Source organism: Oncorhynchus clarkii, chromosome 17 (assembly GCF_045791955.1).
Source record: "Oncorhynchus clarkii lewisi isolate Uvic-CL-2024 chromosome 17, UVic_Ocla_1.0, whole genome shotgun sequence".
Classification (NCBI taxonomy): domain Eukaryota; kingdom Metazoa; phylum Chordata; class Actinopteri; order Salmoniformes; family Salmonidae; genus Oncorhynchus; species Oncorhynchus clarkii.
The window spans coordinates 5,545,042-5,566,846 of NC_092163.1; the positions used below are offsets into that span (position 1 = coordinate 5,545,042).

At 41.3% G+C, this 21,805-nt stretch overlaps 1 protein-coding gene across 1 annotated transcript; it reads left to right on the forward strand.

Moving 5' to 3' along the window:
- The first annotated feature begins 10,758 nt into the window (after window positions 1-10,758).
- LOC139370314 (zinc finger protein 502-like) lies at window positions 10,759-11,553 on the forward strand. The gene has a single exon (XM_071109713.1). The coding sequence runs from the start codon at window positions 10,759-10,761 to the stop codon at window positions 11,551-11,553; it is 795 nt and encodes a 264-aa protein (XP_070965814.1).
- Window positions 11,554-21,805: the final 10,252 nt, after the last annotated feature.

Here is a 21,805-nt window from a genome sequence, read left to right on the forward strand (position 1 = left end):
TTTATGTACATATTCTTTATCCCCTTACACTTGTGTCTATAATTAAGGTAGTAGTTTTGGAATTGTTAGCTAGATTACTTGTTGGTTATTACTGCATTGTCGGAACTAGAAGCACAAGCATTTCGCTACACTCGCATTAACATCTGCTAACCATGTGTATGTGACAAATAAAATTGATCAACCAGATTGATTCACAGTCAGTGTTGTTGAGCAGAGAATCAACCAGAGAATCAACCAGAGAATCAACCAGATTGATTCACAGTCAGTGTTGTTGAGCAGAGAATCAACCAGAGAATCAACCAGAGAATCAACCAGAGAATCAACCAGATTGATTCACAGTCAGTGTTGTTGAGCAGAGAATCAACCAGAGAATCAACCAGGTTGTTGAAGTTATTCAGGTACATAATACATTTGTTTAATTCTGTTTTATTCAATTAGAATAATTTACTCTGAATGAGAACGATCACATCTGTGAGCTTTATGCATTATAACATCGATTGACTAAATGATGACGTTGACAGATTTGTAGTAAAACCAGGGTTGGAGTCAAATCCATTTCATTTCCAGTCAATTCAGAAAGTAAACCAAATTCCACATTTTCCTCATTGAAAACCATAGAAGAGAATTGGGAATTTTCAGTTTACTTCCTGAATTTACTGGAATATTCTAAAATTGATTAAATTGGGAGGTTTTCCTCAAGAATGTCACGTTCTGACCTTTATTTCCTTTATTTCCTTCGGTGGTTCTCAATCAGGTGTCATTAGTTGTCTCTGATTGAGAATCATACTTAGGTAGCCTGGGTTTCACTGTGCGTTTGTGGGTGTTTGTTTCCGTGTCTGTGTTTTTCACCACACGGTACTGTTTTGGGTTTCGTTCGTTCCACGTTTATTGTTTTTTGTATTCAGTTGTTCATGTGTACTATTTCTTATTAAAAGAACCATGGACACTTACCACGCCGCATATTGGTCCTCCGATCCTTCTTGCCTCTCCTCTTCGGAAGAAGAGGAGGAAATCCCTTACAATGAATCTGCACAACAACGCCCTATAATGACAAAAGCAAAAACAGGATTTTAGAGATGTTTGCAAATGCATTTTAAAATTAAAACTGAAATATCACATTTCAATAAGTATTCAGAACCTTAACTCAGTGCTTTGTTGAAGCACTTTTGGCAGTGATTATAGCCTCAAGCCACCTTGGGTATGACACTACAATCTTGGCACCCCTGTATTTGTGGTGTTTTCTCCCATTCTTCTCTGCAGATCCTCTCAAGATTGGTCAGTTTGGATGGAGAGCGTCACTGCGCAGCTATTTTCAGGATTTCTTCACAGTTGTTCGATCAGATTCAAATCCGGGCTCTGGCTGGGCCACTCAAGGACATTCAGAGACTTGTCCCAAAGCCACTTCTATGTTGTCTTCGCTGTGTGCTTAGGGTCGTTGTCCTGTTGGAAGGTGAACCTTTGCCCCAGTCTGAGGTCCTGAGTGCTCTTGAGCAGGTTTTCATCAATTATCTCTCTGTACTTTGCTCCGTACATCTTTCCCTTGATCCTGACTAGTCTCCCAGTCCCTGCCGCTGAAAAAATATCCCAACACCATGATATTGCCACCACCACGATTCACTGTAGGGATGATGCCAGGTTTCCTCCAGACCTGACACTTGGCATTCAGGCCAAAGAGTTCAATCTTGGTTTCATCAGATCAGAGAATCTTGTATCTGATGGTCTGAGTCCTTTAGGTGCCTTTTGGCAAACTCCAAACAGACTTTCATGTGCCTTTTACTGAGAAGTGGCTTCCGTCTGGCCACTCCGTCTGGCCACCAAAAAGGCCAAATTGGTGGAGTGCTGCAGAGATGGTTGTCCTTCTGGAAGGTTCTCCCATCTCCACAGAGGAAGTCTTGAGCTCTGTCAGAGTGACCATCGGGTTCTCAGTAACGTCCCTGACCAAGGCCCTTCTCCCCCAATTGTTCAGTTTGGCTGGGCGGCCAGCACTAGGAAGTCTTGGTGGTTCCAAACTTTCCATTTAAGAATGATGGCGGCCACTGTGTTCTTTAAGACCTTCAATGCTGCATATTTTCTTAACACTTATTTTTCTTATCTACGTTGTTGGTTAAGGGCTTGTCAGTAAGCATTTCACGTTAAGATCTACACCTGTTGTATTCAGCGCATGTGACAAATAATATTTGATTGTAACTAAATATGCAGTTTCAATGTTACGGTCTTTGATACAATTATATTTTTGAAACTCAGGCTGTGTGTGTTTATCTGCGTCATTCCTTGATCATTCCTTGTGGTCCTGTAGCTCAGTTGGTGGAGTATAGTGCTTGTTAAACCAGGGTAGTGGGTTTGATTCCTGGGACCATCCATATGATAAGTGTTTGCAAACATGACTGCAAATCCCTTTGGATAAAAGTGTCTGCTAAATGGCAGATATATCCACTGATTATACCAAACATTTCGAACACCTTCCTAATATGAAGTTGGACCCTCCCCTTTCTCCCTCAGAATAGCCTCAATTCGTCGGGGCATGGACTCTACAAGGTGTCGAAAGCTTTCCACAGGGATGCTGGCCCATGTTGACTCCAATGCTTCCTTTGGGTGCAGTGGAGGCTCCTGAGAGGAGGAAGGGGAGGCTCCTGAGAGGAGGAAGGGGAGGACCCTCCTCAGTGATTTTCATAAAAATACAAATGATAAAACATGTAAAAAAGTTTAATCCTTTTTAGATAAAACTATATTAAAAATAATCACGTCACCAAATAATTGATGAAAACATGAAGGTCTACAGTAGCCTCAGCAGCATTCTGTAGGGTAGCACCATGGTGTAGCCTGGAGAACAGCGAGTTTCCGTTTCTCCTCTAATTTGAGTAATTTGACTTCAATACAAACCTACGAGGTTTTGGAAAAGTTTTTTTTCACCTGGTCACATACAGCTGATGTGTTGTGCATTGAAGTCCAGAAGCGAAGGGAGAAGGTGAGAGGAGGAGAGAAGGAATACAACGTGGCTGTAATGAAAGTGAACTGTGTTTACACATGATCAGGGGTGTATTCATTCCGACGATTCTGTTGAAAAACATTTCTTCCCCGGAACAAAACGGGGATAAATATACCTGAATTTGTTTTTAAACAACTCTCGTTTGCAACTGCTGGACTAATGATTACATTCTAGATCAGTAGGCGAGAGTGGTATTGAATGTGTCACTGTCTGTCACCTCAAATTTTTCTCCTGTGTGCACCTACGTTGTAAACTTTCATTCATAGACTAGGTTGTAGCTACCTCATGATGGGTATAGGGAAAATTTTACTATAATGTAGTATCCTAGACCTATCGCTGTTGCATTGAACAGGGTGAATGGAATATGAATGACAGTCATCCAACATGCTGTAGTAGAAATAAGGCCATGCCCATGAAAAACAAAATGGTCCTCCCTCATCTTAAACGGCACTGACCACCACTGTTACGGTGGTGGACCATTCTTGGTACACATGGGAAGCTGTTGAGCTGGAAAAACAAATCACAAATCTGGAACCTACTACCATACCCTGTTCAAAGACACTTAAATATTTTGTCTTCCCAATTCACCCTCTGAATGGTACTCAGACACAATCCATGTCTCATTTGTCTCAAGGCTTAACAATCCTTCTTTAACCGGCCTCCTCCCTTCATCTACACGGATTGAAGTGGATTTAACTAGTGACATCAGTAAGGGATCATACCTTTAGCCTGGATTCACCTGGTCAGTCTATGTCATGGAAGGAGCAGGTGTTCTTAATGTTTTGTCTACCCAGTGTAAAGCACTACAGATAATCAAGTGCTATTTCCATGTGATGCATTTGCTCTATTGTTTACAGGATGATTTGTATCTTATAGAGCATGGCTTTAAGGGAAGAGTATGGTCACATCTAGACAAAAACGATCGTGAAAAATGAACAGAGAAAATGTGTATTAACACACTTCCTATTCATAGAAGTATTTATTCATCATCTACATATTCATATTACGCTTCTACGTCTGTGTACAGGAACGTAGTAGTTGTATGACGAAAGAGAAAATATATCAGCTTATTGTTAAATAATTATGACGTTCTTTCCAATACAAAAAGTGTAGTAACTATTGTTTCCAAACTGCGTTACCCACTCCAGCCAGCAGATGGCGACGAGCGTCTTTCAGTTGACTCTTCTTGCGTGACGTATAATGGACTGGACGGACGCTTCTTCAGGAACAACAAGGCGCCAACTCTTTCAACCACGTCGGTAGCTTGCTAGCCAACATAAAAGTGAAAGATTGACGCTTTAGACCATCTTAATGTACATTATCTAATCTCAGTGTTTTAAACACAGTTCTGTTGACGTAGTAACTGGTTAACTGTAACCTAATTTGCAAACTTGTTAAAGATTGATGCTGAGCCTAGCACTAGGCTATTCGCTAATGCTAACTAGCTAGCTAACATCCCTGACCATGAGTTCATTAAAGTACTCATCCCCTGCTATAGAAGAGGAGGTCTGCTGTTTGGAGAAAGACGTTCTGGCGCTGAACATTGAAGAAGAGGATGAGGTTACAGTGAAAGAAGAGAAAGAACCTTTTGGAATGAAAAAGGAGGAAGAGGAGACTGTTATAGTGAAGGAAGAAGATGCTGTTATAGTGGAAGAACATTTCAGAATGAAAAAGGAGGAAGAGGAGACTGTTATAGTGAAGGAAGAAGATGCTGTTATAGTGAAAGAACATTTCAGAATTAAAAAGGATGAAGAGGAGACTGTTATAGTGAAGGAAGAAGATGCTGTTATAGTGAAAGAACATTTCAGAATGAAAAAGGAGGAAGATGAGGCTGTTATAGTGAAGGAAGAAGATGCTGTTATAGTGAAAGAACATTTCAGAATGAAAAAGGAGGAAGAGGAGGCTGTTATAGTGATAGAAGAGAAAGAACCGTTTAGAGAGGAAGAGGATGCTATCTCAATAAAGGTGAAGGAGGAATACGTTTTTGGAGTGAAAGAGGAGACAGAATATCAGATTAACACCAGTGAGTACTGTCTTCAACAGGGACACAAACTATGCCGTTGTTGAACTAATGTGTGGTTTTAAAGTGGCATTCTACTGAAGTTCTACACTTGAATATGTTGTTCAGTACTGTAGGAATTGTTAAAGTGTCAATCTGCCATTGGTTCATATATTTTAGGGACTTTTCAATTCAATGTATTGATTTCTCCATGTGGTCTACATTAAAGTTCCCCTCATCTAGTATAACAGGCTTTTTAAATTCAATATTGAAGCATAATCTCTACTTAAAATATCAAAGGGACATATTCATGCCTCTTGTAAGACCCTATGATTTTATTAGACGGTTATAAGTTTACTACTCATTTTGATGTTCTCATTAACACAGGAGAGACACATGACTATAGTGGATCCTCTGGGGAGCTTCAACAACATCCTGATGCTGACGAGCCAGAGAAGAGTCTCTCCAGATCAGAACACCAGATGGTACAGCTTGGTCTGGACTAGCAAACAGCTTTCTCTCGCTTGGGGGCTGGGTTTCTGTAAAGCACTTTATGACAACAGTGACATCAGCATCCATAATGATGTGCGTCTGTGTCCCCTCTTTATGGTTACCAGGACAACACTAGCCCTTCCTCCCTCCCGGAGTCCCTGTATCGTGCCTCTCCCGGTAGCACCTTACTGCTGGGTATGAAGAGGTTGTCTGTGCTGCTGGTGGACTGCAGGAAAACAACGGGGCTGAGTGGAACTGTGAGAGGAGGAGAAGAGAAGAAAGGATCAGATTTGACACATCAAAGTAAGTGCTGTAGTTTAGTTTGAACAAATACAATAGATCTGCCCACCGGTATCTGTTACCAGGATAACCAGCAGAGTTATGTTAGTTGACAGGAAGTTAGAGTAGTGTAAATGGATGTAATGAATATCATAACACTGAAAAAGGATTCTGCCAATGAAAAGAGAGAAACCAATTGACCATATAAAACCTTGATGAAAGTTAGCTTTAGAGAGAAACCAATAGACCATATAAAACCTTGATGAAAGTTAGCTTTAGAGAGGAACCAATAGACCATATTGATGAAAGTTAGCTTTAGAGAGAACGTTTCAAGATGATCCAATGTAAGTTGCTTGTTTTACAAAAACTTTTCCTTAAAACATTATGGATGTTACATTGCCTGTCCCAGTCAACCCCCCTATCTTTACTAGACTGTAGAACAGGCAAACTAAACTCAAGACTTTGGTAATTCATTAACTAATACTGGAGGAAAGCTGTGATCAGGCTGCCTACTCAAGCAAAAGCTTCAAACTGTAACCAGTGCCGGCAACCTGGTTCAGGTTATCAATCAACCTACCAGGGTAGTGACAAACAGTAGAGGAATGAAATCATCAACATGGTTTGATCATATCTTTACTAATGCTGCAGAAATGGGTTTTAAAGCAGTATCCAGATCCATCAGATGTAGTGATCACAATATAGTAGCCATGTCTAGGAAAACCACCGTTCCAAAGGCTGGGACTAATATTGTGTATAAGAGGTCATACATTTTTTTGTAGTGATTCCTATGTTGTTGATGTAAATAATATTTGTTGGTCCGTGGTGTGTAATGAGGAGCAACCAGACACTGCCCTTGACACATTTGAAACTGCTTATCCCAGTTACTAATAAGCATGCACCCATTAAGAAAATGACTGTAAAAACGGTTGAATCCACATGAATTGATGAGGAATTAAAAAAATGGTATGATGAAGAGGGAGGCAAAAGAGATGGCATATAGGTCTGGCTGAATAACTGATTGGCAAACCTATTGCAAATTGAGACATCATTTGACTAAACTGAGTAAAAAGAAGAAAGTACACAATGAAACAAAGATAAAATACATGAAGAATGATAGTAAAAAATCTTTGGAGCATCTTCAATGAAATTTTGCGCAAATAAAATCAACAATGACAAGTCACTGGTGTCTGACAACACGGATGGAAAATTGAGGATAATAGCGGCCGATATTGCCATTCCTATTTGCCTTGTCTTTAATTTAAGCCTACTAGAAAGTGTGTGCCCTCAGGCCTGGAGGGAAGCTAAAGTCATTCCACTACCCAAGAATAGTAAAGCTCCCTTTACTGGCTTAAATAGCTGACCAATCAGCCTGTTACCGACCCTTACAATTTTGGGAAAAAAATATTTGACCAGATACAATGCTATTTTACAGTAAACAAATATAGACTTTTAGCTTATAGGGAAGTTCATTCAACAAGCACAGCACTTGCAAATGACTGATTGGCTGAGCGAAATTGATGATAAAAATGGCTTTACACCCCCTGCTATATTGTGGATAAAGAGTTCTTCTTCTTTTAAAATGTAACCTTTATTTAACTAGGCAAGTCAGTTAAGAACAAATTATTTTTTTCAATGATGGCCTAGGACTGCCTTGTTCAGGGGCAGAACGACAGAGTTTTACCTTGTCAACTCGGGGATTCGATCCAGCAATCTTTCGGTTACTGGCCTACCGCTCTAACCACTAGGCTACCTGCCGCCCCAGAGCTACCTGTCTAACGGAACACAAAGAGTGTTCTTTAATGGAAGCCTGTACAACAAAATCAAGGTAGAATCAGGAATTCCCCAGGGCAGCTGTTTGGCACTCACTTTTTTCAATCTTTACCAACAACATGCCAGTGACATTTGAGTAAAGCCCGTGTGTCTATGTATGTATGCGGATGACTCAATACTATACACGTCAGCTACTACAGCGACTGAAATGACTGCAACACTTAACATAGAGCTGCAGTTAGTTTCAGAATGGGTGGCAAGGAATACATATTTCTGATTACCTTAAGTTACATGGCCTACTACGCTAATTCTGTAGCGGTATTGTTAGAGGGGGGTAAATATGAAGATTTTGTTGGGGCGCCAGGCAGGTATTAACACTAGTTATTAAAATTAGTTATTACCTATTATAACATTATTATTATTATTATTATTAAATATTATTAAAACCGAAAGGATGAGAGTAGAATAGATAGAGTAGCGCTTCCAGACACATTCTAAACATGATGGAGACTTAAAGGAGGACTGTAGCATCTAATGATGAAACATTATGGAGTCTTAAAGGAGGACTGTAGCACCTAATGATGAAACATTATGGAGTCTTAAAGGAGGACTGTAGCATCTAATGATGAAACATTATGGAGTCTTAAAGGAGGACTGTAGCATCTAATGATGAAACATTATGGAGTCTGAAAGGAGGACTGTAGCATCTAATGATGAAACATTATGGGGTCTTAAAGGAGGACTGTAGCATCTAATGATGAAACATGATGGAGTCTGAAAGGAGGACTGTAGCATCTAATGATGAAACATTATGGAGTCTTAAAGGAGGACTGTAGCATCATGAGGTAGTCACCGGGAATTAATTTCAATTAATTGCCTTTTTAGAAGTTAAGTTGTGGAATTTCTTTCCCTATAACCTGTTTGGGATAGGGGGCAGTATTTTCACGTCTGGATGAAAAGCGTTCCCAAAGTAAACTACCTGCTACTCAGGCCCAGAAGCTAGGATATTTATATAATTGGTAGAGTCGGATAGAGAACACTCTAATGTTTCTAAAACTGTAAAAATAATGTCTGTGTGTATATCATAACTTATTTGGCAGATGAAACCCCGAGGACAAACCATCCAGGAGGAATTTTTTGTTGTTGAGGTGACTCTGTTTTCAAATGGTTTTGTGTGGCACTTGGTTGCAGTTCCTATTGCTTCCACTAGATGTCAACAGTCTTTAGAAATTGGTTGATGTTTTTCTTTAGAGAAATGAAGAAGTTCGGCTATTCAGAACGAGGGTCCAGCCTAGTGCTCTCTAATGTTTTGATGCGCACTCCAGGTCACGCGCTTCACGTTGTTTTTATCCGGTATTGAACACAGTTTATCCCATCTTAAATTTTCTCGATTATTTACGTTTTAAAATACCTAAAGTTGGATTAGGAAAGTTGTTTGAAATGTTTGGACAGCATTTACAGGTATCGTATTAGATATTTTGTAGTCATGCTGGGCGAGTTGGAACCAGTGTTTTTTTTAAATCAAACGCGCCAAATAAATGGACATTTTGGAGATATAACAACGAAATTAATCGAACAAAAGGACCATTTGTGATGTTTATGGGACATATTGGAGTGCCAACAGAAGAAGCTCTTCAAAGGTAAGGCACGAATTATATCATTATTTCTGAGGTTTGTGTCGCGCCTGGTGGGTTGAAATATGATTGTCGTGGGTTGAAATATGATTGTCATGTGTTTGTTTGATGGGGTGCTGTCCTCAGATAATCGCATAGTTCGCTTTTGCCGTAAAGCCTTTTTGAAATCTGACACGGTGGCTAGATTAACAAGGAGATTAACAAGGAGACTGCGTGAATCAGGCCTTCATGTTCGAATTGCTGCAAGGAAACCACTACTAAAGGAGAAGAAGAAGAAGAGACTTGCTTGGGCCAAGAAACACGAACAATGGACATTAGACCGTGGATATCTGTCCTTGGGTCTGATGAGTCCAAATTTGAGATTTTTGGATCCGAGCGTCATGTCTTTGTGAGACGAGGAGTAGATGAACAGAAGTCACACTTAACCAGCATGGCTTCCACAGCATTCTACAGCTATATGCCATCCCATCTGGTTTGGGCTTAGTCCCACTGTCATTTGTTTTTCAACAGGACAATGACCCAACACACCTCCTGGCTGTGTAAGAGCTATTTGATCAAGTAGGAGAGTGATGGAGTGCTGCATCAGATGACCTGGCCTACACAATCCCCCGACACAATCCCCCACATTTCCAGAGATGGAAGTAATTTTTACTGTACTTTTTGGTACCTTTGAATCTAATGTATTGTATCAAGATGGTTTGGGATGAGTTGGATCGCAGAGGTTGTGTGAACAAACTGCACATTTTCGAGTAGCCTTTAATTATCTCCAGCACAAGGTGCACCTGTGTAATAACCAAGCTGTTCAATCAGCTTCTTGATATGCCACACCTGTCAGGTGGATGGATTATCTTGGCAAAGAATAAATGTTGACTAACAGTGATGCTCATGAAACATCCAACACTTTACATGTTGCGTTTATATTTTAGTTTTTTTGTTGTTACTATCAGTTTTAGGAACATTTACCCAAAATATGACATCAGCGATAATCAAAATGTTGAAAATCTGTGAATGTCTAAATAAGAAATTGGTCCAATTAAACAGCAATGTGTCGAACCCTTTCAACAACGGGGAGATGTTACTGATGTGCTTTGTATCTGCGACGTAAAAACAAGTTTTGGACTTCCACACAAAATTACTTCTTTAGTTATTTTATGTTTAAGGAAGTGTGTAGGTCACATTCTGTATCATACAGCTATGAAAGTTATATATTTAGAACCACCTGTTCAATTGGAATCCAGCGACGTCTGTGTCTTCAGTGTCCTAGAACTGTCCAGGTTTTTGTGTTCTGACTTGTAAAACAGGATGAATAAAATAAGTAATGTAAACATAGCAGTAATTACCAGGAAGCTCTACATTTGTTTTAAAATCACACTAAGATTGTTAAAACTGGCCTCGGGTTATTGAGAGATCTGATTTAGGATTTACCCTCGTAGCAAGGTTGTTTTATCATGTGGTTTCATTCGGGTCTCTATTTAAAAATAACACTGTCTTTGGCAGGAGAAAGACCAGACTCGGAGGAACCAGAGCCAGGGACGTCCAAACTAGCAAGACGACACCACTGCTCCCACTGTGGAAAGTGTTTCAACCAGAGAGTAAACATGAAACAACATGAGAGAATACACACGGGAGAGAAGCCTTACCACTGCTCCCAGTGTGGAAAGAGTTTCGTCCGTTCGGGGGAGCTGAAAATACATGAGAGAATACACACAGGAGAGAAGCCTTACCACTGCTCCCAGTGTGGAAAGTGTTTTAACCAGAGAGATCACCTGAAACGGCATGAGAGAATACACACAGGAGAGAAGCCTTACCACTGCTCCCAATGTGGAAAGTGTTTCAACCGGTCGGAGGAGCTGAAACAACATGAGAGAATACACACAGGAGAGAAGCCTTACCACTGCTCCCAATGTGGAAAGTGTTTCAACCGGTCGGGGAAGCTGAAACAACATGAGAGAATACACACAGGAGAGAAGCCTTACCACTGCTCCCAATGTGGAAAGTGTTTCAACCGGTCGGAGGAGCTGAAACAACATGAGAGAATACACACAGGAGAGAAGCCTTACCACTGCTCCCAATGTGGAAAGTGTTTCAACCGGTCGGGGGAGCTGAAACAACACGAGAGAATACACACAGGAGAGAAGCCTTACCACTGCTCCCAATGTGGAAAGTGTTTCATCCATTCAGGGGATCTGAAACGACATGAGAGAATACACACAGGAGAGAAGCCTTACCACTGCTCCCAATGTGGAAAGTGTTTCAACCAGAGAGGAAACCTGAAAAAGCATGAGAATACACACAGGGCAGAAGCCTTACCACTCCGCCCAGGTTGCAAAGCTTTTGCCCATTTAGGAAGCCTGAAAGAACACATTAGACTGCACACAGAGGAGAAGGCTTAGAAAAGCTCAGACTGTGGGAAAACATATTACTCATAAGTCACTTAAACGTCATTAGAGAATCCACACAGGAGAGAGAAATTACTTCTCTTAGCGTGTATATTGATATTTCACATCACATTGACTTAAAATTCATCAGAGAACATACACAGTGCTCCCGTTGTCTTATATTGTTGACTGACAATGTGTTTACCTGTCTTTACCAGATGAAATTAAATGGTACAGGGTATACTCAAACATATATTTGTTTGTTTTTATTAGAAAACATGAATTGAATATGGAGTCTGTCAGTTTGAAAATAGAGTAGATCAGATTCCATGTGTTTAAATTGTCCTTTTTTAAACTCTTTGTGTTTATCTGGGTGTGTCATTCCTCCAGCACTACAGATAATCAAGTGATATTTGGATGTGATGCATTAGTTCCATTGTTGACATTTGCATTGTAGCCCACTGATGATTTAATGAAATTAAAATGTTCAGACTCTGTAATGGAAAATGTTTGTGTGTCCACATAACTGAGTATGTGACTAACCTTGTGAAACTGTCCTATTATAAGCTCCTGTTTTTGGGACTATCATCCTGTGTTGCAAACCAATTTGCACCTGTGTCCTTGTATGAATAAAGTCCCGCCCAGGAACAGGAAACTATAAAGATATTTGCTAATCACTCAATGCTTCAGGAATTCAGACTGTCTACACTGCGCTGTGACTCTGTTATTCTCTCTGAGCTCAGAAATAAAGAATCTTGGTTTGACTTGGACTCCAGCAGATCCTTATTTTATAATATCCACCACAACTCTCCCAAGGATTGCTGTTTATCATTGTCTCAAAGAAGAGTTCCTCGTTCCACTTTCCTGGGGGAATTTACAAGCCTCCCACTGATTGAATAAACATTGTTTCCACAGGTAACATTTTGTATTTCACCCAACCAGCAACCGATATCCAATGACAGGTAACATTTAGTGTTTCACCCAACTTGCAACCTAAATCCAATGACAGGTGACATTTTGTGTTAATTTCGTGTTGAATTCACTTTAGTTGAGGACTCAAAGAAATGTAAATAGAAACTAGATGTTGAACTGACGTCTGTGCCCAGTGGGCTGGTTTGAATAAGCAGCAGGTGTTGGATCGATATCCACCTTAGTAGCTAAGTTTCCATGTCATTTGAGACAGATTTTCATGTGAATATTCTCAAATCTGCATAAAACAATATATACATTTTCCCACCAGAAATGTTTCTATCAAACAGATTTATTGCAGATTAAAGGCTTTGCGTGACAAATAAATAACTTATGCTGTTAAATTCCCAATGGTTTCCATCGCATTTTCAACTCTACTGATGGTTTAACAAAACTGTTGCATTATATAGCAAAAATTATCTTGTCCCCCCCATGCACTGTAGCCAGCAGCTCATAGATACAGTGTTGGTAGGCTACCTACATGATGAGATTATTATGGATGAGAGCGATATTATTTTATTTGTCAAATGGCAGCCAAGCATCGATCATCATGTCACCTGTCACCAGAATAAGACCATCAAAATGTATTGGAAAGGAGCATCAAGCTCATCACGTGCACTTTCACCACCCTGTGAAGTTCATAACTTATTTAATCTGTAGCCTAATAAACTACATGGGTTCCCAAGTCATAGTGGGAGGACCACACAACATAACGTGACTCCAAGTTAACTAAGATGTGATGGTTGTTATATAAATATTTGTTCATAAAGGAGTTTCCACCTCCATTTCTCGCTTATACATTTTTACTGACACAAAAAGTCCCCACCATGTCAAACAAACTAACATATAGTTTGTCGGCTTTTATAAAATTGTTCAGGCATATCCTGTTTCCATCAGCCCGGTCATTACTTTTGAAATGGTTGGATCAATATCCACCTTCATGATGTGGATGAAGCCTGATTTGGAATGTCTGAGTAGTTCTATATGATGTCATAATTCACCCCTCTGATAATCAAGTGATATTTGGAATGTCTGAGTAGTTCTATATGATGTCATAATACACCCCTCTGATAGTGATACATTTGCTCCATTGTTTCCATGTCAGTTGGTTTCCCACTCTGATGATTTATATCTGACAGAGGGAATTTAAATGAATAGTACGATGACATCTTAGTGGGGCTTGAAATAAATAGGATTATTCATCATAAACTCCTATAGCAACAATACACTGCAGCTTTGACATCAACATGAGAATGGTCTGATGGGTGGTGCTACTCTATAGGTAAGGCTGTTCAATATGAATGTTCAAATAGTCCCCTCTAGCCGGCCTCTGCCCAGTATCCTGCCCTGAACTTAGTCACTGTTACTAGCCGTCTACCACCCAGTACTCCACCCTGTATTCTAGTCAAGGCTCATCCTATATAACTACTACTGTACACACCTTTTATATTCATATACGGTCCATAATGTCTAGACACACCATCATATACATTGTAAACCAACTGTATATATTTATATTCCAGACTCTGACATTCCTCCTTCTACCATTTCTATATTTCTAAATCCTTAAAATAAATTGTAGGGAAAATCAGTAGGTCACACAAATGACTATTTCTAAACAAAGATAATAGACAAGTAGAATGGGAGAGGTTTCTTATACTATCTTCACTTACTCGGTGCAGAGACTCCAGGGGTGGTGATGAAGGCTGTAGGAATGAAGATCAGACAGTGAAGGGACTCCAGGGATGGTGATGAAGGCTGTAGGAATGAAGATCAGACAGTGAAGGGACTCCAGGGACGGTGATGAAGGCTGTGGGAATGAAGATCAGACAGTGAAGGGACTCCAGGGACGGTGATGAAGGCTGTAGGAATGAAGATCAGACAGTGAAGGGACTCCAGGGATGGTGATGAAGGCTGTAGGAATGAAGATCAGACAGCAATACTGGTCCTGTGGTCAGGTGGGGGAGTGGTCGATCCAGCCAATGATTGTGAGGAAGCATGCAGGGAACAGGCTCCTTTCTACTACCATTCTGGGGTCTGGATACATGCCAACAAAGACCACAACTGCTTCAAACAATGAGAGTGGCTGCCATTGACCACCACACTTTCTTTCATAACCAGGAAGCCCATGTTGAGTTAGCATTGTTCCCACTATGGAAGAGGGAGCAGGCAGCCGTCATCCAGTCTCTCAGAAAACCATGTTGAGCCATCAGTGTTCTCACTATGGAAGAGGGAGCAGGAAGCCGTCATCCAGGGACAAGGACAAAGGTGCAGCACTGGTGTTAGTAGCTGATGACAGAAGTGACAGCCTGGACACACAGCAAAGTTTGACGCGATCAGTGTTGTTGAGCAGAGAAACAACCAGATTGATTCACAGTCAGTGTTGTTGAGCAGAGAATCAACCAGATTGATTCACAGTCAGTGTTGTTGAGCAGAGAATCAACCAGAGAATCAACTAGATTGATTCACAGTCAGTGTTGTTGAGCAGAGAATCAACCAGAGAATCAACCAGATTGATTCACAGTCAGTGTTGTTGAGCAGATAATCAACCAGAGAATCAACCAGAGAATCAACCAGAGAATCAACCAGATAATCAACCAGAGAATCAACCAGAGAATCAACCAGAGAATCAACCAGATTGATTCACAGTCAGTGTTGTTGACCAGAGAATCAACCAGATTGATTCACAGTCAGTGTTGTTGAGCAGAGAATCAACCAGAGAATCAACCAGAGAATCAACCAGATTGATTCACAGTCAGTGTTGTTGAGCAGAGAATCAACCAGAGAATCAACCAGGTTGTTGAAGTTATTCAGGTACATAATACATTTGATTTGTTTAATTCTGTTTTATTCAATTAGAATAATTTACTCTGAATGAGAACAATCACATCTGTGAGCTTTATGCATTATAACATCGATTGACTAAATGATGACGTTGTCAGATTTGTAGTAAAACCAGGGTTGGAGTCAAATCCATTTCATTTCCAGTCAATTCAGAAAGTAAACCAAATTCCACATGTTCCTCATTGAAAACCATAGAAGAGAATTGGGAATTTTCAGTTTACTTCCTGAATTTACTGGAATATTCTAAAATGGATTCAATTGGGAGGTTTTCCTCATGAATCTGCACAACAACACCCTATAATGACTAAGCAAAAACAGGATTAGAAATGTATGCAAATGCATTTTAAAATTAAAACTGAAATATCACATTTAAATAAGTATTCAGAACCTTTACTCAGTGCTTTGTTGAAGCACCTTTGGCAGTGATTATAGCCTCAAGCCGCCTTGGGTATGACACTACAATCTTGGCACACCTGTATTTGTGGAGTTTCTCCCATTCTTCTCTGCAGATCCTCTCAAGATCTGTCAGGTTGGATGGAGAGCGTCGCTGCGCAGCTATTTTCAGGATTTCTTCTGAGTTGTTCGATCGGATTAAAATCCGGATTCTGGCAGGGCCACTCAAGGACATTCAGAGACTTGTCCCAAAGCCACTTCTATGTTGTCTTCGCTGTGTGCTTAGGGTCGTTGTCCTGTTGGAAGGTAAACCTTTGCCCCAGTCTGAGGTCCCGAGTGCTCTTGAGCAGGTTTTCATCAATTATCTCTCTGTACTTTGCTCTGTTCATCTTTCCCTCGATCCTGACTAGTCTCCCAGTTCCTGCCGCTGAAAAACATCCCCACACCATTTTATTTATTTATTTTATTTCACCTTTATTTAACCAGGTAGGCAAGTTGAGAACACCTTTATTTAACCAGGTAGGCAAGTTGAGAACAAGTTCTCATTTACAATTGCGACCTGGCCAAGATAAAGCAAAGCGGTTCGACACATACAACAACACAGAGTTACACATGGAGTAAAACAAACATACAGTCAATAATACAGTATAAACAAGTCTATATACGATGTGAGCAAATGAGGTGAGATAAGGGAGGTAAAGGCAAAAAGGCCATGGTGGCAAAGTAGATACAATATAGCAAGTAAAACACTGGAATGGTAGATTTGCAATGGGAGAATGTGCAAAGTAGAAATAAAAATAATGGTGATAACCATGATGCTGCAACCACCACTCTTCACCGTAGGGATGGTGCCAGGTTTCTTCCAGACCTGACGCTTGGCATTCAGGCCAAAGAGTTTAATCTTGGTTTCATCAGATCAGAGACTCACGTCTGTAGCCATCAATTGCTTTGAAAGGCTGGTCATGGCTCACACCCCACCATTATCCAAGAAACTCTGGACCCACTCTAATTTGCATACCGCCCCAACAGATCCACAAATGATGCAATCTCTATTGCACTCAACACTGCCCTTTCACATCTGGACAAAAGGAATACCTATGTACAGTCGTGGCCAAACGTTTTGAGATTGATACAAATATATATATTCACAAAGTCTGCTGCCTCTGTTTGTACGACGGCAATTTGAAGATACTCCAGAATCTTATGAAGAGTGATCAGATGAATTGCAATTAATTGCAAAGTCCCTCTTCGTCATGCAAATGAAGTGAATCCCCCCCCAAAACGTTTCCACGGCATTTCAGCCCTGCCACAAAAGGACCAGCTGACATCATGTCAGTGATTCTCTCGTTAACACAGGTGTGAGTGTTGACGAGGACAAAGCTGGAGATCACTCTGTCATGCTGATTGAGTTCGAATTTTGTATTTTGTATTTTATTTTTTACCTTTATTTAACTAGTTAAGAACAAATTCTTCCAGAATAACAGACTGGAAGCTTCAAAAGGAGGGTGGTGCTTGGAATCATTGTTCTTCCTCTGTCAACGATGGTTACCTGCAAGGAAACACGTGCCGTCATCATTGCTTTGCACAAAAAGGGCTTCACAGGCAAGGATATTGCTGCCAGTAAGATTGCACCTAAATCAACCATTTATCGGATCATCAAGAACTTCAAGGAGAGCGGTTCAATTGTTGTGAAGAAGGCTTCAGGGCGCCCAAGAAAGTCCAGCAAGCGCCAGGACCGGCTCCTAAAGTTGATTCAGCTGCGGGATCGGGGCAACATCAGTACAGAGCTTGCTCAGGAATGGCAGCAGGCAGGTGTGAGGGCAGCAGGCAGGTGTGAGTGCATCTGCACGCACAGTGAGGCAAAGACTTTTGGAGGATGGCCTGTTGTCAAGAAGGGCAGCAAAGAAGCCCCTTCTCTCCAGGAAAAACATCAGGGACAGACTGATGTTTTGCAAAAGGTACAGGGATTGGACTGCTGAGGACTGGGGTAAAGTAATTTTCTCTTATGAATCCCATTTACGATTCTTTGGGGCATCCGGAAAAAAGCTTGTCCGGAGAAGACAAGGTGAGCGCTACCATCAACCCTGTGTCATGCCAACAGTAAAGCATCCTGAGACCATTCAAGTGTGGGGTTGCATCTCAGCCAAGGGTGTGGGCTCACTCAAAAAAATTCCTCAGAACACAGCCATGAATAAAGAATGGTACCAACACATCCTCCGAGAGCAACTTCTCCCAACTATCCAGGAACAGTTTGGTGATGAACAATGGCTTTTCCAGCATGATGGAGCACCTTACCATAAGGCAAAAGTGATATCTAAGTGGCTCGGGGAACAGAACATCAATATTTTGGGTCCATGGTCAGGAAACTCCCCAGACCTTAATCCCATTGAGCGTTGGTGTTCAATCCTCAAGAGGCGGGCGGACAAACAAAAACCCACAAATTCTGACAAACTCCAAGCATTGATTATGCAAGAATGGGCTGCCGTTAGTCAGGATGTGGCCCAGAAATTAATTGACAGCATGCCAGGGTGGATTGCAGAGGTCTTGAAAAAGAAGGGTCAACACTGCAAATATTGACTCTTTGCATCAACTTCATGTAATTGTCAATAAAAGCCTTTGACACTTATGAAATGCTTGTAATTATACTTCACTATTCCATAGTAACATCTGACAAAAATATCTAAAGACACTGAAGCAGTAAACTTTGTGGAAATTAATATTTGTGTCATTCTCAAAACTTTTGGCCATGACTGTAGAGGCGGCAGGTGTTTAGAAAATTGTGCCAGTAACCGTAAAGTTGCTAGATGGAATCTCTGAGCTAACAAGGTAAAAATCTGTCTTTCTACCCGTGAACATGGCAGTTAACCCACTTTCATAGGCTGTCATTGTAAATAAGAATTTGTTCTTTAACTGACTTGCCTAGATAAAAAAAAAAAAAGTGAGAATGCTATTCATTGACTACAGCTCCGCTTTCAACACCATAGTGCCCTCAAAGCTAATCTCTAATCTTAGGAACCTGGGACTAAACATCTCCCTCTGCAACTGGATCCTGGACTTCTTGATCCCCAGGTGGTAGGAGTAAGTAACATCACATCTGCCACGCTGATCCTCATCACGGGGAGCCCCTCAGGGGTGCATGCTCAGCCCCCTCCTGTCCTCCCTGTTCACTCATGACTGCATGGCCAGACACGACTCCAACGCCATCATTGAACAGTGTCATCAGGCCTGATCACTGACAACAACAACAAAGCTTACAGGGAGGAGGTCAGAGACCTGGTCGTGTGGTGCCAGGACAGCAACCGTTCCCTCAATGTGATCAAGATAAAGGAGATGATTGTGGACTACAGGAAAAGGAGGACCAAGCATGCCACATTCTCATTGACAGAGCTGTAGTGGAGCAGGTTGAGAGTTTCAAGTTCCTTGGTGTCCGCATCACCAACAAACTATCATGGTCCAAGCACACCAAGACAGTCGTGAAGAGGGCACGACAAAACCTATTCCCCCTCAGGATTCTGAAAAGATTTGTCATGGGTCCTCAGATCCTCAAAACGTTCTACAGCTGCACCATCGAGAGCATCCTGACTGATTGCATCACTGCCTGGTTTGGCAACTGCTCGGCCTCTGACCGCAAGGCACTACAGAGGGCAGTGCGTACGGCCCAGTACATCACTAGGGCCAAGCTTCCTGCCACTCAGGACTTCTATAGCAGGCGGTGTCAGAGGGACTTTTTTTGTACTTTACAAGTATTTTTCTTAACTGCATTGTTGGTGAAGGGCTTGTAAGTCAGCATTTCACTAAGGTCTACACCGGTTGTATTCGGCACGTGAATAATAATATTTAATTTGATTTTCATACTTTTCTAATAAAACACTTTTCAACCCATATGATCTATTACATAATAAAAGTTTTTTAAAAAACGTATACAAATATCATGTCATAGTGAATTCATGACATGTGAACGAACAAGCCTTTTCATACTTTATAATATGGCTATACAGTGGGGAGAACAAGTATTTGATACACTGCAAAATCGGCAGTGTTTCCTACTTACAAAGCATGTAGAGGTCTGTCATTTTTTATCATAGATACACTTTTTATTTTATTTCACCTTTATTTAACCAGGTAGGCAAGTTGAGAACACCTTTATTTAACCAGGTAGGCAAGTTGAGACCACCTTTATTTAACCAGGTAGGCAAGTTGAGACCTGGCCAAGATAAAGCAAAGCAGTTCGACACATACAAGGACAGAGTTACACCAAAGTAAAACAAACATACAGTCAATAATACAGTATAAACAAGTCTATATACGATGTGAGCAAATGAGGTGAGATAAGGGAGGTAAAGGCAAAAAAAAGGGCCATGGTGGCAAAGTAAATACAATATAGCAAGTAAAACACTGGAATGGTAGATTTGCAGTGGAAGAATGTGCAAAGTAGAAATAAAAATAATGGGGTGCAAAGGAGCAAAATAAATAAAATAAATATAGTAGGGAAAGAGGTAGTTGTTTGGCCTTAAATTATAGGTGGGCTATGTACAGGTGCAGTAATCTGTGAGCTGCTCTGACAGTTGGTGCTTAAAGCTAGTGAGGGAGATAAGTGTTTCCAGTTTCAGAGATTTTTGTAGTTCGTTCCAGTCATTGGTAGCAGAGAACTGGAAGGAGAGGCAGCCAAAGAAAGAATTGGTTTTGGGGGGTGACCAGAGAGATATACCTGCTGGAGTGCGTGCTACAGGTGGGAGATGCTATGGTGACCAGCGAGCTGAGATAAGGGGGGACTTTACCTAGCAGGGTCTTGTAGAGGACATGGAGCCAGTGGGTTTGGCGACGAGTATGAAGCGAGGGCCAGCCAACGAGAGCGTACAGGTCGCAATGGTGGGTAGTATATGGGGCTTTGGTGACAAAACGGATTGCACTGTGATAGACTGCATCCAATTTGTTGAGTAGGGTATTGGAGGCTATTTTGTAAATGACATCGCCGAAGTCGAGGATTGGTAGGATGGTCAGTTTTACAAGGGTATGTTTGGCAGCATGAGTGAAGGATGCTTTGTTTTGCGAAATAGGAAGCCAATTCTAGATTTAACTCTGGATTGGAGATGTTTGATGTGGGTCTGGAAGGAGAGTTTACAGTCTAACCAGACACCTAGGTATTTGTAGTTGTCCACGTATTCTAAGTCAGAGCCGTCCAGAGTAGTGATGTTGGACAGGTGCAGGCAGCGATCGGTTGAAGAGCATGCATTTAGTTTTACTTGTATTTAAGAGCAATTGGAGGCCACGGAAGGAGAGTTGTATGGCATTGAAGCTTGCCTGGAGGGTTGTTAACACAGTGTCCAAAGAAGGGCCAGAAGTATACAGAATGGTGTTGTCTGCGTAGAGGTGGATCAGAGACTCACCAGCAGCAAGAGCGACATCATTGATGTATACAGAGAAGAGAATCGGTCCAACAATTGAACCCTGTGGCACCCCCATAGAGACTGCCAGAGGTCCGGACAGCAGACCCTCCGATTTGACACACTGAACTCTATCAGAGAAGTAGTTGGTGAACCAGGCGAGGCAATCATTTGAGAAACCAAGGCTGATTGAGTCTGCCGACAGAGTTGAAAGCCTTGGCCAGATCAATGAATACGGCTGCACAGTATTGTTTCTTAACGATGGCGGTTAAGATATCGTTTAGGACCTTGAGAGTGGCTGATGTGCACCCATGACCAGCTCTGAAACCAGATTGCATAGCAGAGAAGGTATGGTGAGATTCGAAATGGTCGGTAATCTGTTGGTTGACTTTGCTTTCGAAGACCTTAGAAAGGCAAGGTAGGATAGATATAGGTCTGTAGCAGTTTGGGTCAAGAGTGTCCCCCCTTTGAAGACGGGGATGACCGCAGCTGCTTTCCAATCTTTGGGAATCTTAGACGACACGAAAGAGAGATTGAACAGGCTAGTAATAGGGGTGGCAACAATTTTGGCAGATAATTTTAGAAAGAAAGGGTCCAGATTGTCTAGCCCGGGTTGATTGGCAGGGGTCCAGATTTTGCTGCTCTGTCAGAACATCAGCTGACTGGATTTGGGAGAA